Source organism: Gracilinanus agilis, chromosome 5 (genome assembly GCF_016433145.1).
Source record: "Gracilinanus agilis isolate LMUSP501 chromosome 5, AgileGrace, whole genome shotgun sequence".
Classification (NCBI taxonomy): Eukaryota; Metazoa; Chordata; class Mammalia; order Didelphimorphia; family Didelphidae; genus Gracilinanus; species Gracilinanus agilis.
The window spans coordinates 187,697,627-187,716,764 of record NC_058134.1 but is presented as its reverse complement, the minus strand read 5'-3'; the positions used below and the strand labels follow the sequence as shown (position 1 = coordinate 187,716,764).

Below are 19,138 nucleotides of genomic sequence, written 5' to 3'. Positions count from 1 at the left end.
GAAGGTTATCTTGTGTGTCCTATTACTACTGGCTTTTTGGGAGCAGTCCCTTTTGTATTTAACACACTTGTGTGTACTTGTTATTCCCATTTACCTATTTCAACCTGGGAAAATTAATCCAGAATTATATGAACACAATTACAAAATATTATTCACAGAAATATTCATCTAAATAATTGGAGAAAATATTAATTTCTCACTGGCAGGCTGAGCCAGTATGATAAAATGACAATTAAATGTAATTTAAATTATTTATTCAACGTCATTTCATTCAAACTACAAAATAAGCAATTTAAAGAGGTGTGTGTGGGGGGAAACAACAAAATTATACTAGAAAAACAAAAGGTAAAAAATATCAAGGGAATCAATGAAAAGGAAATGTGAAAGAAGGTGGCTTAGCAGTACTGAATTTCAAACTGTATCACAAAGGAGTAATTATCAGCTAGGAAATGGAAGGATAGCCCAGTTGAATAGACTAGATCACAATACATTGTAGTAAAAAAAAACCATAGTAATCTAGGGTTCAATAAACCCCCAAGTCCAAGTTTTCTAAGAATTCACCATTTGGCAAAAATAACTGGGAAAACTAGAAAACAATTTGGGTAGAAACCAGACATAGACAAAATCTCATAGCACATTTGAAAATAAAGTAAAAATAGATGAATGATTTAGACATAAAGAATGATATTATACCTATGTTAACATAGCAAGGAAAATGTATCTGTCATCTCTATGGATCAGAGAATATTTTATGATTTGAAAAGGCAGTAAAATATGAATTTTCATTACATAAAAAAGCTTTTAGACTAAATAACTTATGTGACAAAAATTAAAAGAAAAACAGGAATGTGGACAAAAATTTACAACAAATTTCTCTGATAAAGACATCATTTCTTAAATACATAGGGAACTCTGACAATGTTATGAAAGTAAGAGCTGTTCCTCATTTGATAAATGGTCAAAGGATATGAGCAGGCAATTTATAGAAAAAGAAATCAAAGCTTTCAATATTCACATGAAAAATTGTGTTAAATTAGTGCAAATTAAGAAGGGAAGATAACAACTCTGACATTTCACTTAATATATTTTAGATTGGTTAAAATAACAGAAAAGGAAAAAGACAAATGCAGCAGAGGATTTGGAAAAAATGAGACCTGTTCACTTTTGGGAGAGTTTTAAACTAGTTTGATCAATCTGGAAAGCAAAATGATATTATACACAAAGGGGTACAAAGCTGTGCTTACTTTGGCCAAGGAACACCATTGCTAGTTCTCTATACCAAAGAGATCAAAGAAAGAGGGAAATTACTTGTTTGTAGAAAAATACTGATAACAGCTCTTTTTGTTATTACAAAGAATTTTAAATTGAGGGGATACCTATCTATTATATAATGGATGAGCCAGCTGTGATATAGGATTGTAATGGAATACTGTTATGCCATGAGAAAATATGAGCACATTGATTTTAGAAAGACCTGAAAAGACTGATATGATCTATTAAAAGGAAAAAGAACTGGGCAAAGATCTGAGCAAAACTGCCTTTGTTGTGAGAGCTGTAGATCAAAAATCTGGGATTTAATGAACTCCTTTATGGTCTGTGACCTGAATTCTAGAGGCCACAAATATGTATAACATAAGCACAGGTAGTGATGATTTGAGCAGGTTTAAAGCCAACCCTTCTCAGTTAAAGGAGCCACTGTGGGGACTTCCCCTTTTGAATACCAGATGGTCACTAATCCTTTGCATGAGCTCTCTATACCTTCCTTGCCCTGTGACACATTCGGAAAGTTCAGGGTCAAAAGTGCACAGAAAATTAAAATAAATCACCTCAATTAGCAAAATATGGATCCTAAAAATCAAAACTAAGATGAATTATGCAGCATAAATAAAATACAATTTGACCACTATTTTGCTCAACTATATGCTAATAAAATTGACAGTCTGAATGAAATAGATGAATATTTACAGAAATACTAAGATTTCCACATTAATAATGTGAAAAGGGAAATATAATACTTAAATAATCATATCTTAGAAAAAAGAAATTGAACAAGACAAATGAACTCTCAAAGGAGAAAAAAACTCAAGACTAAATGAATTTACATGTGAATTCTACTAAACATTTAAGGAGCATTTAATTCCAGTGTTATATAAACTGTTTGAAGAGGGACAAAGAAGTGATCATTTTACCCTTTGGATAGAAGAGTTTAAGTAAAATGATGCCCAAAGAGAGATTGAAAAAGTTTAGTGATAAATGAGAGCAAAGGGAATGAAGACATTGAATACAGACAATTTATTCTAGGATTTAATTGAGAAAAGGAAGAGAAATAGGAGTAAGGCTCGAAGGGATGTTGGGATTTTTTTGTATATGTATTTATTTTAAAATGAGTGAGATATGGGTATGTTTGAAGATAATGTAAAAGAATCTAGGAGAGGGGCAAAGTGAATATTGGCTAAAGCAGGGATGATTGACATACTATAAGTTTAGTATCATTCTTTATGTTCTATAATATGTGATAGTGCTTAAACAAAATATAGTCACCTTATTCATATAGAAAAATATATACATGTACATATGTTTACAATATATATGTCTTATTTTCAGTGAAATTTTTGTTCAAAATTTATATTACATTCAAAAGAATGGATGAGGATAAGTTGGGTAGGTAGTAAGTGCTCTGCTTAACATAAAAGATAATAAAAGGAAGACAAGCAATTTAATCTTGTTCGGGAGACAAAACCCTATCCATCGTTGATGTAACTAAGAACTAAATGATATCAGATGTTCTAGAATCATACATACAAACCATAAAAATTGGCTAGAGACATGTGTATGCCTCTACTTCTTTGCTATTTCACCTCCTCCTTTAGGTCTGATTTGGGGAATCAAAGTCAAATATGAATGGTAGATGAGAAGAATTGGTAAGTTTTGTAAGAGAGATATTTTTATACATATATTTAAATATATACAGTTTCAAGCTGCTATTGTCTCACTTCCCCATTCCTCAATTATTTTGCATATATTTTGTATATATTTATGTAATAATAATAACAATAACATAGTGCTTATTATGTGCCAGGCACTATACTAAATCCTTCATATTTATTATTTCAATTGGTTCTCATAATTCTGGTAGGGAGATGCTATTATTATCCCCATCTTATAGATAAGGAAACTGAGGCAAACAGATGTTAAATGATTTGCCCTGGGTCACACAGCTAATAAATTAGACTGAATTTGAACTCAGATCTTTCTGACTCCAGATTCAATAGAGTATGCACTGTTCAACCTGGCTGGCCCATCATGTATAGATGTTGCCTCTACTAAAAGAATATTAGACTCTTAGACAGGGATAATTTTCTCATCCCTTTAACTGCATTTTATGGCTCCTTTGGCTTTACCTGTCGGTATTACTTAGAAAAGACCATATTGAATTCCAGGCTAAAAGGGCCACAGAGTAGAAGCAAGGGGCTTTCTCTCTTCACTACATACCAATATAAAATATCTGAAAAGGACAAAAATCAAAATCAGATGAGTAAAGGGGCTCTTACATATAGTGCAGCCTTGAAGGTAGGCAAGGTTTGGGCATTTCCATGCTATAAGGGGGTAAAATTACTCCTACTAAAGTGTGAGCAAATCACCCTTTCCCCCACTCCCCCAAGGGCAGGACTAGGAGAGGAAATCAAAATGATGGGGAACACACAGGTGGTAACCATAACTCTGAATGTGAATGGGATGGACCCACCCATAAAATGGAAGCAAATAGCAGAGTGGATTAGAAACCCAAATCCTACCATATGTTAACTACAAGAAACATACATGAGGTAGGTGGACACACACAGGGTAAAGGTAAGAGGCTGGAGCAAAATCTATTGGGCATCAACTGAGAAAAAGAAGTCAGGAGTCAGAATCATGATATCTGAAAAAAACAAAGTAAAAATAGATCTGATTAAAAGAGACAGGGAAGGTAATTGCAACCTGATAAAAAGCAGTATAGACAATGAGGAAAAAGCAGTATTCAACAGGTATGCACAAAATGGCATAGCATCCAAAATTTTAAAGAAGAAATTACTGGAGCTTAAGGAAGAATAGTGAAACTATACTAGTGGAAGACCTGAACCTTTCTCTATCAGATCTAGATAAATCAAACCAAAAAATAAATAAGAAAGAGGTAAGAGATATGAATTAAATCCTAGAAAAATTAGAGTTAATAGATATATGGAGAAAAATAAATAGTGACAAAAAGGAATATACCTTCTTTTCAACAGCACATGGTATATTCACAAAGATTAACCATGTACTAGGGCATAAAAACATGGAAAACAAATGCAAAAAAGAAGAAATAATAAATGCAACCTTTTCAGATCATAATGTAATAAAAATAATAATTAATAAGGGTACATGGAGAGGCAAATCAATACTCAATTGGAAATTAAATAATATGATTCTCCAAAATTGGTTGGTTAAATAACAAATCATAGAAACAATTAATAATATCATTAAAAAGAATGAAAATGAAGAGACATCATATCAAAAGCTATGGGATGCAGCCAAAGCAGTACTCAGTGGGAAATTTATATCCCTGGGTGCATATATTAACAAATCAGACAGGAAAGAAATAAATGAATTGGGTATGCAAATTAAAAAACAAAAAAGAGAACAATTTAAAAATCCCAAGATAAAAACTAAATTAAAAATCCTAAAAATTAAAGGAGAAATTAATAAAATTGAAAGTGAAAGAACTATTAAATTAATAAATAAGACTAGAAGCTGGTACTTTAAAAAACAAATAAAATAGTTAAAGGACTGGTTAATCTAATGAAAAAAGGAAAGAAGAAAACCAAATTAATAGTATCAAAGATGAAAAGGGAGATCTCACCTCTAATGAAAAGGAAATTAAGGTAATTATTAAGAAATATTTTGCCCAGTTATATGGCAATAAATATGGCAATCTAGATCATATGGATGATTTTTTACAAAAATATTAATTGCCTAGAATAACAGAAGAAGAACTAGAATGTTTAAATAATCCCATATCAGATGAAGAAATTGAACAAGCCATCAAAGAACTCCCTAAGGAAAATTCCCAAGGGCCAGATGGATTCACAAGTGAATTGTATGAAACTTTTAAACAACTAATCCCAATACTATACAAACTATTTGACAAAATAAGCAAAAGAAGAAGTTCTATCAAATTCCCTTTATGACACAAATATGGTACTGATTCCAAAACCAGGAAGATCAAAAACAGAGAAAGAAAACTACAGACAAATCTTAATGACTATAGATGCAAAAATCTTAAATAGATGACTGGCAAAAAGACTCCAGCAAGTGATCATGAGTATTATTCACAGTGATCAGGTGGGATCTATATCAGGAATGCAAGAATGGTTTAATATTAGGAAAACCATCCACATAATTGATTATATCAACAACCAAACCAAAAGAAATCACATAATTATCTCAATATATGCAGAAAAATCCTTTGACAAAATTCAACACTCATTCCCATTTAAAACACTAGAAAGTATAAGAATAGAAGGACCTTTCCTAAAAATAATAAACAGTATATATTTAAAACCATCAGCAAGCATCATCTGCAATGGGGATAAATTAGAAACCTTCCCAATAAAATCAGAAGTGAAACAACATTATCACCTCTATTGTTTAATATTGTACTATAAACACTAGCAGTAGCAATCAGAGAAGAAAAAGAAATTGAAGATATTAAAATAGGCAATGAGGAGATTAAACTATCACTCTTTGCAAATGATATGATGGTCTACTTAAAGAATCTTAAAGAATCAACTAAAAAGCTAGTGGAAATTATAAAAACTTTAACAAAGTTGCGGGATACAAAATAAACCCTCATTAAACTATCAGAATTTCTATATATTTCCAACACATCTCAGCAACAAGAGTTAGAAAGAGAAATTCCATTTAAAATCACCCTAGATAATATAAAATATTTAGGAATCTATTTGCTAAATGTAAGCTTAAAATAATATGCAAAAACTCAAAATATTAAATTTTATAAGATTTATTAATAATCACTAGAAGTAAAGGAACAAAAAGGTAATTATTTAACAAAATAAGATGATGTGCCCAAGCTAATCTCCCTGCTCAAAAATTCCCCCTGCCAATATCTGACAGGATGGAAAAAGAGGAAGGGAGTTGGAAAAAGGGAGAATTTATATCCTGCCTATGTCAGTACATAGGGATAGGAAGAAAGTGGGGTGCTAGGAAGTGGAGTTAAAGGGTACATGATTTCTAATTACAGACAAGACAGACACAGGAACTACATGAACACAACTATAAAACTCTTTCCACACAATTAAAACTAGACCTAAACAATTGGAAAAACATTAATTGCTCATGGGTAGGATGAGCTATTATAATAAAAATGACAATCCTACCCAAATTAATGTATTTATTCAGTGCCATACCTAGAATTATAACAAAGTTCATTTGGAAGAACAAAAGATCAAGAATATAAAGGAAAATAATGGAAAAAAAAGTGAAGAATGGTGGTCTAGCAGTATCAGATCTTAAACTACCCTATAAAGGGTCATCAAAACAATATGGTACTGGCTAAAAGAGGCAGAAGAGAGGAATAGTGGAATAGACTTGGCATAAATAACCTCAGCAAGATAGTGTACATTAAACCCAAATATCCCTGCTTTGGGGACAAAAATCCACTATTTGACAAAAACTGCTTGGAAAATTATAAAACAGTATGGGAGAGATTAGGTTTAGATCAATATCTCACAGCCTACACCAAGATAAATTCGGAATGGGTGAATGACTTAAATATAAAGAAGGAAACTATAAATAAATTAGGTGAACATAGAATCATTTACCTGTCAGATCTATGGGAAAGAAAAGATTTTAAGACCAAGCAGATAGAGAATATTATAAAATGTAAAATTAATAATTTTGATTACATTAAATTAAAAATGTTTTGTACAAACGAAACCAATGCAACCATAATTAGAAGGGAAGCAGTAAATTGAGAAAAAATATAACAAAAACCTCTCACAAAGGTCTAATAACTCAAATTTATAAGGAGGTAAATCAATTGTAGAAAAAATTAAGCCATTCCCCAATTGATAAATGGGCAAGGGACATGAATAGGAAATTTTCAGATAAAGAAATCAAAACTATCAATAAACTCATGAAAAAGTGTTCTAAATCTCTTATAATCAGAGTAATGAAAATCAAAACACCTCTTAAGTACCACCTCACACCTAGAAGATTGGCTAATATGACAGCAAAGGAAAGAAATAAACGTTGGAGGGGATGTGGCAAAACTGGAATATGAATGCATTGCTGGTGGAGTTGTGAATTGATTCAACCCTTCTGGAAGGCAATTTGGAACTATGCTCAAAGGGCTTCAAAAGACTGTCTGCCCTTTGATCCATTCATACCACTGCTGGGTCTATACCCAAAGACATAATAAGGAAAAAGACTTGTACTAAAATATTTATAGCTGCACTCTTTGTGGTGGCAAAACATTGGAAAATGAGAGGATGCCCTTTGATTGGGTAATGGCTGAACAAACTGTGGTATCTGTTGAAAATGGAATAGTATTGTGCTAAAAGGAATAATGAACTGGAGGAATTCCATGTGAACTGGAACAACTTCTAGGAATTGATTCAGAGTGAAAGGATCAGAACCAGGAGAATCTTATACACAGAGATGGATACAGTGTGGCACAATCAAATATAATAAACTTCTCTACTACCAGCAATGCAATGATCCAGGACAATTCTGAGGGACTTATGAGAAAGAACGCTATCAACATTCAGAGAAAGAACTATGGAAATAGAAACAGAAGATAAACAACTGCTTGATCACATGATTCAATGGGGATATGATTGGGGATGTAGACTCTAAAGGATCTGCCCAGTGCAAATATTAATAATATGGAAATAGGTCTTGATCAATGACATATGTAATATCCAGTGGAATTGCTTGTTGGATATGGGAGGGATGTGGGAGAGGGAGAAGGAAAGAACATGATTCATGTAACCATGAAAAAAATACTCCAAACTAATTAATTAAATAAATAAAATTATAAAAAATTTTAAAAAGGCAAAGACCATATTGTTATTCTTGAAAGGGATTCTCTGTCCAACATTACCCACTAACTCTACAAAGAAATGAATAAGAAATCAGAGTTAAATCCAATTGATAAATTAATGTATTGGGAAGAAAATAGTGCAATATGAAATTGATATGCAATAGGACAGTACATAAATTTATTATTACCTCATTTTATTAATAATTTTAATATTCCAAATATGTTATCCTAGTTATAGGTATGATACATCATTAAATGTCAAGACACTTAACTCAACAGTAAGCTACATTCCTTGCAAAACTGATCAATATTCAGCTGGAAATATGACATCACAAATAATATTAGAATCAGGTAAGTATCAGTGTTCATATATTGAGAATTATTTTTTAATGTAAAAAACTTGTTTAAGAAAATGGTTTCATAATAGAAGAATTTTATTTCTTCCAAGGTAAAAGGATTAATGAACTGGAAAACAAATTTGTTGGATACCACTAAAAAAGGTCAAATTAAAGAGATAATAAATATTATATATTTGAGTAAAACAATGTCATAGCTTCATAATTAAGTAAATTCTACCAAAAAACACAAACTTTTTGTTTTCAAAGGTTGCAAAAATGAATCTAGTTCACCAATGTGGATTTATGTAATGATGGGGAACATCCTACGTGGTATTGGGGAAACTCCACTTCAACCCCTGGGAATAACATATATTGATAATTTTGCTAATGAAGGACATGCTTCTTTTTACATAGGTAATGTACCTTTGTGATCCTCAGGCACTTTTTTTTAATTTAACCCATTGTTTTTTTCCAGGAACAAATAATAAAATTGTCCTATCAGAAACCTTTACTGTGATTAGTTCACCTCAGTTTTAAAAATATCATTTATTTATTTTAACTTCTTTTATTCAATTTTGAGGTCAAATTTTCACCCTCCCTTTTGTCCCACCCCTACCCACTGAGAAGACATGCAATATCATATCAGTTATAAATGTGGAAGCATTCAGAACATTGTCATATTAGCCATATCACAAAAAAAGCAAGAAAAATAGTGAGAAAACTATACTTTGGTTTACACTCAGAGTCCAGAAATTCTTTCTTTGGAGGTGGAAAGCATTTTTCATCATAACTCCTTTGGAATTTTCTTGGATCATTGTATTGATCAGAGTAGATACACCTTTCATAGTTAATCATCCTTACAATATTGCTGTTACTGCATATAATGATCTAATTTTGCTAACTTCATTTGATGTCAGTTCATATAGGTATTCTGATATTTTTCTTTTCCCCCTGAAACCAATTCCTTCATCATTTCTCAGAGCACAATAATAGTCCATCTCAATTACCTGCCACAACTTTTTCAGCCATTTCCTGATTGGTGGTCATCCCATCAATTTTCAATTCTTTGCCACTAGAAAATAAGTTGCAATAAATATTTTTGTACACAAAGGTCCTTTTCCTTTTTCTTTGATCTCTTTGAAGTATAGACTTAGTAATGGTATTTCTGGGTGCATTCATAAGGGGAATACTTATGTTTGCAACTCCTGAATTTAGATTTACATTACACAGTATAATAAATACACTTACACTGAGCTAGGAGAATTAGTAGATTTGTTAAGAGAAATACAAGATGAGTGATAGAAATATAGAGATACATAAGAATCCAACAATCCAATACATCACCAAATCAAGAAGAACCTAAATCTGGTTTGTCTAGCTGGGGAGTCCCTTCACTTCAGCTCCAGATGTCTGTTTTGGTCCTGAGTAGAGCATCCTCTCCACAACCATAGTTCCAAATTATTCTTCTTTTCCATCATCTATTCTGGCATTTGTATTTCTGATAGTTTAGAGGTGGTTTCCCAGAATAGATTTAATTTATATTTCTTTAATATCTAATCATTATGAACATTTTTCTTGTGATTATAGTTTTTTCTTCTAAAAATAACTCTTCATATCTCTTGACAACTTATCAATTAGGGAATAGCTCTTACTTTTATAAATTTTACTGTTTCCTCTATATTTCATAAAAGATATTTGTCAGAGAAATTGTAATTTTTATATTGCTTCATTGTCTACAGTTGTTATTCATTTAGTCATATCTGATTCCTTATCACACCACTTGGGGTTTTCTTAGCAAACAGTGGTTCGTTATTTCCTTTTCCATTTCCTTTTACAGATGAAATGCAAGGGGTTAACTTACTTGATCAGAATCACACAGTTTGTAAGTGTCTGAAGCCAGAACTGAACTCAGGAAGTTGAATCTTCCTTGCTTCAGGTCTGACATTCTATCAGTATTCCACCTAGCTGCCCACAGTTATCTATGGTACTCTTTATCAAAATGTAGGTTCCCTGATTTTCTCTTTTAATTAGGTTTGATTTTGCTTTTGCTTTGTGTAAGATTGTGATTGCTATGACTGCCTTTTTTTACTTCAGTTGAAGTATAATAGGTGTGCTTTTATCTCCTTATTTTAACTCCTGTGGGTCTTTCTGCTTCAGTTATATTTCTTGAATTCAAAATATTGTTGGAATAAACTTTGTAATCCATTCTGCTGTTTTCATTTCATTAGTGAGCTCACAATTATGATTACTACCTGTGCATTTCCCTCCATACTATTTTCTGCTATTTTACTTTCTCTCTTTTGTTATCCTATCCCTCCTCTAAAGTCTGTTTTGCTTTTGACCACTATCTTCCTTAATTTTTCCTCATTTTTATCATTTCTGCTCTTTCATCTCCTTGCCTTCATATTTACTAGTTGGATAAGAGATTTCTATAAAGAACTGAGTGTGTGTGTAGACAGATAGATAGAAAGATAGAAAAATAGATAGATAGATAGATAGAAAGACAGACAGGCAGACAGACAGACAGACAGACAGACAGACAGACAGACAGACAGACAGACAGATAGATAGATAGATAGAGCTATATTTTTCTTCCTTCTTTCAACCATTTCCAGTAAGAGTGAGGTTCAAAAATAGCCTGTCATTAAACCTCCATTTTCATTCTGGAAGCTGTTCATTGTGCATCTTTTATATGAGATAACATTCCTCAGTGTACCTTCTTCCCTCTTCCAGTGTATCCCCTCTTTCTCACCCCTTCTTTTTTTTTTAGATCATCCCAATATAAATGATTCACAACAATACTCTCTGGCTATGTAGAGTGCTTCTAATTGCAATATAGAGAATTTAACGCCTATACAATCCATAGAAATCAATTGTTTTATCTTCACATATAGGAATATTAAAATTTAACTGTATTGAGTCTCATGTTGTCTTTTTCATGTTTTACTTTTTATACTTCTCCTGAGTCTTGTGATTTAATATCAAATTTTCTATTCAGTTCTGCTCTTTTTTTTTAATCAAGAATGCCTTGGAATGTTCTGTTCATTAAATATATATTTTCCTCCTAAAAAATTATACTCAGTTTTGTTGGGTATACTATTCTCAGCTCTAATCTTAGTTCCTTTGCTTTCCAGAATATATTATTAGCCCTACACTTCTCTATGGTAAAAGTTGCTAAATCTTGCATGATTCTGCTTGTGCATCAATGATATCTGAGTTGCTTCTGTCTGGCTGCTTGTAATAATTTCTCCTTAACCTGAATACTTTGAAATTTGGCTTTAATATTTCTGGGAATTCCATTCTGGGAATTCTTTTAGAAGGTGGTCAGTAGATTCTTTCAATTTCTATATTCCCCTCTAGAGCTATTTTCCTGGATTATTTCTTAAAGTATAATGTCTAAGCTATTTTTTTGATCATGATATTTAGGTAGTTTAATAATTCTTAAATTATCTTTCCTCAACTTATTTTCTAGGGTAGTTGTTTTTCTAATGAGATATTTACTTTTTTTGTCATTCTTTTGACATTGTTTTACTATTTATTTTTTAATGTCTCATGGCATAATTAGTTTCCCATTGTTCAATACTAATTTTAAAATATTTATTTTCTTCAGTGAACTTTTGTAACTCTTCTTGCATTTGACCCATTTTTTAAAAGTTCTTTTCCTTAGGGATTTTTTCTGCCTTTTATCATTAAAATGATTTTATATTTTAAGATATTCCTTTCTTATGGCTCTTTTAAACCAAGCCATTAATTCTCTTTTCATAATTTTATTGCATCACTTTTATTTCCTCTCTCAATTTTCCTCAGTCATTCATATATTCCTTTAAATCTGCTAGGAATTCTTGTCAGACAAATGCTATTTCTCTAGAAACTTCAATTGTAGGAATTTTCTCATTGAATCTTCTGAGTTGTTTTTTTATTTCCTGAAATTGTGGTAGCCTTTTATGGTCAAGGTCTTTTTTGTTGTTAACTTGCTCATTTTTGCAATCTATATCTTGACCTTGAACTTTATGTCAAAGTTAGACTCTGTTTATCTTGGTGTTGAGAGACACCATTCCAAGTTCCTTGGCTTTTTCATGTTGCTGTTTCCAGAGCTAGGCTTGGGAGAATGCAAGTTTTGGGTGCATCAAATGTGGTATGATCTGGAGAGAGGAGAGATCACTGCTTTACTGGTCTGTACTCTGTCTTTATTCAACAATGGCCCTGATTCCCTAAAACCTCAAATTCCAAAGTTCTCTTATGCCTGGAAATGTGATTAGGTCTCCTATTTTCCTTCAGCAACAAGTCCTACCTATCCTCTCTGACCAGGGTCCTTAATTCCTTGCAGCCAACCATAAGCACTCCTCTCTGCCCAGGAACTGAAACCCACAATTGCATATAGGCAATAGGGTTGTCAATAAACTCTTATTGTACTCATTACCATGAAAGGGTTTCCTGTAATCTTTTTTTTCTGATCCATTATCCAAACTCTTAGCATCCCTGGGCTGAGAATTCGAAGCTCCTGCAAGCTTTCTCCAAAGCCTGCTGCTAGTGCTGCCATTATGTGCATATTAGGCCAGATTCCACCCCAAAATCACAAACCTCTCCTGCTGACTTACTGAGTTCTCTTAGGCTGGAAAAATATCTCATCTTTATCTTTTGTTCAGTGTAGAACTCCAGTATTTTACTTTTTTCAGGTATTATTTTGAAGTTATTTAGAGGGGAAAGTTGAGAGTTTGGCTTGGTTACTACTTCTAATCTGCCATCTTGGCTTTGCCTCCACCCATCCTCAGTTCACCTTCAAAAAATATAGCTTTCTCTCTTATCCTGATCTGACACCTAGGTACTTAAAGACTTTATTATAAAGCAAGTAAAATGAAAAATGAAAGTTACAGAAATGTTAACTACCAATTTTGGTCCTTTATGCACCATTAGAAAAAGGATTGTTCTTTTGTCATTCCTCATCATCTTCCTCCATGAATAATTGTATTGATTTTTATCTGGGATTCTCAAACACAACCCTATATGGGCTGGATGTTAAATATAGTCCTAGGTGTTTAAGTAATGCAATTTCAATTTGATAAGGCTGCTAACATCTCACTTTGGGTATGAGAACACCAAGAATGAAGGAGTTGATTTTTTAAATTCTGTAACTATAGCCCAGGGAGTTCGAACTTGCTATGGGAAGTTTATTAAATTGGAGCTGAGATATTGTTTGGTAGATTCCCTAATCTTAAGAAAATCTTAATAATATAAATTAAATTTTAAAATGTTCAAGCATATATTTCCCCCCTGAGAAAAAGGTGTCCAACATTTACCAGTACACTCCTTTATTACTCTCAAAACATTTTTTCCACCAAGTAGGAGTCCAGTAGTAGGCTGGAAGAATGAAGTCATCAGACTGGAGGCCTGGTGACTACATAAAACAAAAACAGTGAAAATAATGATAATGATAATAAGCATTTAAATAACTCCTCATGATTTGCAAATTACCTATTTCCTAATGTAAGTCTCACAACACCACTGGCAGCAAACTTCCTGACCATATTTCTAATAGTCATCTACCAACAACTTCTTTCTTGAGTTGTTGGTGTCAGAGTTGCAGGCATCTCTCCATTAATCTTGATCCTGATTAGAGTAAATCCCATAACTAATTTGTCAACAGGTGCCTCTACCCAAAGAGAACAAATTACCTTTAATATTTACTTTTGTAAATAAGCACTTAAATTCTTCAGTATTTAAAACTTACTTTGCAGATGACATGCTGGTATACCTAGAGAATCCAAGAATATCAACATAAAAGTAGTATTTGATAGTAGAAACAATCAATAATTTTAGCAAAGTTGCAGGGTACAAAATAAACCCGCATAAACCATCAGGGTTCTTATGTGTTTTCAACAGAAGCCTAAACCAAGAATAACAAAGAGAAACTCCACTTAAAATCACTCTAGACAAGATAAAATACCTGAAATCTATTTACCAATACAAATTCAGGAATTATACTAACATAACTACAAAACAATCATCACACAAATAAAACTAGATATAAACAATTGGAAAAACATCAATTGCTCATGGGTAGAATGAGCTAATATAATAAAAATGTCAATCTTTTTTTTTAAGAGCTTGACATTAAACATTTATTTATTTAACATTTAATTATATTTATTTTTTAGAAAAGTTAACATGGTTACATGATTCATGCTCTTACTTTTCCCTTCACCCCCCTCCAGGCAATTTCTCCCCCCCCCCCACTCCGAATAGCTGAAGCGCATTTCCACTGGTTTTAACATGTGCCATTGATGAAGACCTATTTCCATATTATTGATAGTTGCACTGGGGTGGTCCTTAGAGTCTACATCCCCAATCATGTCTGCCTCAACCCATGCGTTCAAGCAGTTGCTTTTCTTCTGTGTTTCCACTCCTGCAGTTCTTCCTCTGAATGTGGGTAGCTTTCTTTTCCATAAATCCCTCAGAATTGTCCTGGGTCATTGAATTGCTGCCAGTACAGAAGACCATTACATTCGATTTTTATCACAGTGTATTGGTCTCTGTGTACAATGTTTTCTGGCTCTACTCCTTTCGCTCTGCATCAATTCCTGGAGGTCTGTCCATTTCACATGGAATTCTTCCAGTTTATTATTCCTTTGAGCGCAATAGTATTCCATCACCAGCATATACCACAATTTGTTCAGCCAATTCCCAATTGAAGGACATACCCTCATTTTCCAGTTTTTTGCCACCATGAAAAGCATGACAATAAATATTTTTGTTTGTCTGTTTATCTATGATCTCTTCATGGTAAAAACCCAACAATGGTATGGCTGGATCAAAGGGTAGGCATTCTTTTATAGCCCTTTGAGCATAGTTCCAAATTGCCAGCCAGAATGGTTGGATCAGTTCACAATTCCACCAGCAATGCATTAATGTCCCAATTTTGCCACATCCCCTCCAACATTCATTACTCTTCCCTTCTGTCATTTTAGCCAATCTCCTAGGCATGAGGTGATACCTCAGAGCTGTTTAGATTTACATTTCTCTATTATTAGAGATTTAGAACACTTTCTCATGTGCTTATTGATACTTTTGATTTCTTTATCTGAAAATTGCCTATTCATGTCCCTTGCTCATTTATTATTTGGGGAATAGCTTGATTTTTTTATACAATTGATTTAACTCCTTATATATTTGAGTTATTAGACCCCTGTCAGAGTTTTTTGTTATAAAGATTTTTTCCCAATCTTTTGTTTCCTTTCTAATTTTGGTTGCATTGTTTTTGTTTGTACAAAAGCTTTTTAATTTAATGTAAACAAAACCATTTATTTTACATTTTGTAATTTTCTCTAACTCTTGCTTGGTTTTAAAAATCTTTCCTTTCCCAGAGATCTGACAGGTATACTATTCTGTGTTCACTTAACTTATTTATACTTCCCTTCTTTATAGTCAAGTCATTCACCCATTCTGAATTTATCTTTCTATAGGGTGTGAGATGTTGATCTAAACCTAATCTCTCTCATATTGTTTTCCAAATTTCCCAGCAGTTTGTGTCAAATAGTAGATTTTTGTCCCAAAAGTTGGGCTCTTTGGGTTTATCATACACTTTCTTGCTGATGTCACTTACCCCAAGTCTATTCCACTGATCCTCCCTTCTGTCTCTTAGCCAGTACCATACCATTTTTATAACTGCTGCTTTATAGTATAGCTAGGCCACCTTCCTTCACATTTTTTTCATTATTTCCCTTGATATTCTTGATCTTTTGTTATTCCAAATGAACTTTGTTATAACTTTTTTCTAATTCAGTAAAAAAGTTTTTTTGGTAGTTTGATAGGTATGGCACTAAATAGGTAAATTAATTTGGGTAGAATGGTCATTTTTATTATGTTAGCTTGTCCTACCCATGAGCAGTCAATGTTTTTCCAATTGTTTAGATCTAGTTTTAATTATTTGGAAAGTATTTTGTAGTGGTTTTTTTTTCTTTTTAAACCCTTGTACTTCGGTGTATTGTCTCACAGGTGGAAGATTAGTAAGGGTGGGCAATGGGGGTCAAGTGACTTGCCCAGGGTCACACAGCTGGGAAGTGGCTGAGGCCGGGTTTGAACCTAGGACCTCCTGTCTTTAGGCCTGACTCTCACTCCACTGAGCTACCCAGCTGCCCTATAGTTGTTTTCGTATAATTCCTGTGTTTGTTTTGGTAGATAGATTCCTAAGTATTTTATATTGTCTAAGGTGATTTTAAATGGTGTTTCTCTTTCTACCTCTTGCTGCTCTGATGTGTTGGAAATATATAGAAATGCTGATGATTTATGTGCATTTATTTTGTATCCTGCAACTTTGCTAAAGTTGTTGATTATTTCTACAAGCTTTTTAGTTGATTCTCTAGGATTTTTTAAGTAGACCATCATATCATCTGCAAAGAGTGATAGCTTAGTCTCCTCATTGCCCATTTTGATACCTTCAATTACTTTTTCTTCTCTAATTGCTACTGCTAGTGTTTCTAGTACTATGTTGAATAATAGAGGTGATAATGGCCATCCTTGTTTCAATCCTGATCTTATTGGGAAGGCTTCTAATTCATCCCCATTGCATATGATGCTTGTTGATGGTTTTAGGTATATGCTATTTATTATTTTTAGGAAAGGTCCTTCTATTCCTATACTTTCCATGTTTTTCAATAGGATGGGTGCTGTATTTTGTCAAAGGCTTTTTCAGCATCTATTGAGATAATCATGTGAATTTTGTTAGATTGTTGATATGGTCAATTATGTGGATGGTTTTCCTAATGTTGAACCATCCTTGCATTCCTGGTATAAATCCCACCTGATCATGGTGGATGATCTTCTTAATTACTTGCTGGAGTCTCTTTGCTAATATTCTATTTAAGATTTTTGCATCTATGTTCATTAGGGAGATTGGTCTGTAGTTTTCTTTCTCTGTTTTTGGTCTACCTGGCTTTGGAATCAGTACCATATTTGTGTCATAAAAGGAATTTGGTAGGACTCCTTCTTTGCTTATCATGTCAAATAATTTGTATAGTATTGGGATTAGTTGTTCTTTGAATATTTGATAGAATTCACTTGTGATTCCATCAGTCCCTGACAATTTTTCCTTAGGGAGTTCTTTGATGGCTTGTTCAATTTCTTTTTCCGATATGGGATTATTTAGGTATTCTAATTCTTCTGCTGTTAATCTAGGCAGTTTGTATTTTTGTAAATATTCATCCATATCTCCTAGATTGCTATATTTATTGCCATATAATTGGACAACATAGTTGTTAATGATTGCTCTAATTTCCCCTTCATTAGAGGTGAGGTCTTCCTTTTCATCTTTGATACTGTCAATTTGGTTTTCTTCTTTTCTTCTTTTTTATTAGATTGACCAGTACTTTGTCTATTTTATCTGTTTTTTTTTCAAAATACCAGCTTCTAGTTTTATTTATTAATTCAATAGTTCTTTTACTTTGGTTTTTATTAATTTCTCTCTTCATTTTTAGTATTTCTAATTTAATTTTTATCTGGGGAGTTTTAATTTGCTCGCTTTCTAGTTTTTTAAAGTTGCATGCCCAATTCATTAATTTCTGCCCTCCCTAATTTGTTAATATATGCACTCAAGGATATAAATTTCTCCCTGAGTACTGTCCTGGCTGCATCCCACAGAGTTTAGTAGGATGTCTCATCATTGTCATTCTCTTCAATGAAATTGATAATTGTTTCTATGATTTCTTCTTTGACTAGCTGGTTTTGGAGAATCATATTATTTAATTTCCAATTAGTTTTTGATTTGCCTGTCCAGGTGCCCTTACTAATTATTATTTTATTGCATTATGATCTGAGAAGGTTACATTTATTATTTCTGCTCTTTTGCATTTGTTTGCAATGTTTCTATGCTCTATTACATGGTCAATCTTCATGAATGTACCATGTGCAGCTGAAAAGAAGGTGTATTCCTTTTTGTCCCTACTTGTTTTTCTCCACATATCTATTAAATCTAATTTTTCTAGGACTTCATTCACCTCTATTATCTCTTTCTTATTTATTTTTTGGTTTGATTTATCTAGATCTGAAAGAGGAATATTTAGATCTCCCACTAGTATGGTTTTACTATCTTTTTCCTTCTTGAGCTCTGCTAGTTTTTCCTTTATGAATTTGGATGCTATGCCATTTGCTACATACATATTGAGCACTGTTATTTCCTCATTGTCTATATTGCCTTTTATCAGGATGTAATTACCTTCCCTTTCTTTTTAAATCATATATATTTTACTTTGGCTTTGTCAGAAATCATGATCACCACTCCTGCCTTCTTTTTCTCATTGAAAGCCGAAAAGATTTTGTTCAAGCCCTTAACCTTAAACCTGGGTATGTCTACCCACCTCATATGTGTTTCTTGTAAACAACATATGGTAGGATTTTAGTTTCTAATCCACTCTTCTATTTGCTTCTGTTTTATGGGCGAGTTCATCCCATTTACATTCAAAATTATAATTATCAGTTGTGTATTCACTGATATTTTGGTATTCTCTCTTAGTTCTACCCCTTCTTCTTACACTATTTCCTTTTAAACCAGTGGCTTGCTTTAAGCCATTAATCCTTGTCCCCTCCCTTGATTTACTTCCCTTTCTACCCCCTCCCTCATTATTCCCCTCTTTTTATTTTTAAGGCCTAATGAATTCCCTCCCTCTTCTTCTCCCCTCCCTTTTTTGACCTCCCACTCCCCTGCTCCCCTTGGTTTATCCCTTCT

The 19,138-nt window shown here is 32.9% G+C and overlaps 1 protein-coding gene across 1 annotated transcript in view; it reads left to right on the top strand.

The window, feature by feature from the left end:
• LOC123249161 (solute carrier organic anion transporter family member 1B3-like) overlaps positions 1-19,138 on the top strand; it is a 96,541-nt gene that overhangs the window by 24,150 nt on the left and 53,253 nt on the right. The window contains exons 4-5 of the mRNA XM_044678149.1: positions 8,316-8,434; positions 8,689-8,835. Coding sequence (XP_044534084.1) covers positions 8,316-8,434; positions 8,689-8,835 — 266 coding nt within the window. The remainder of the gene's footprint in view (positions 1-8,315; positions 8,435-8,688; positions 8,836-19,138) is intronic.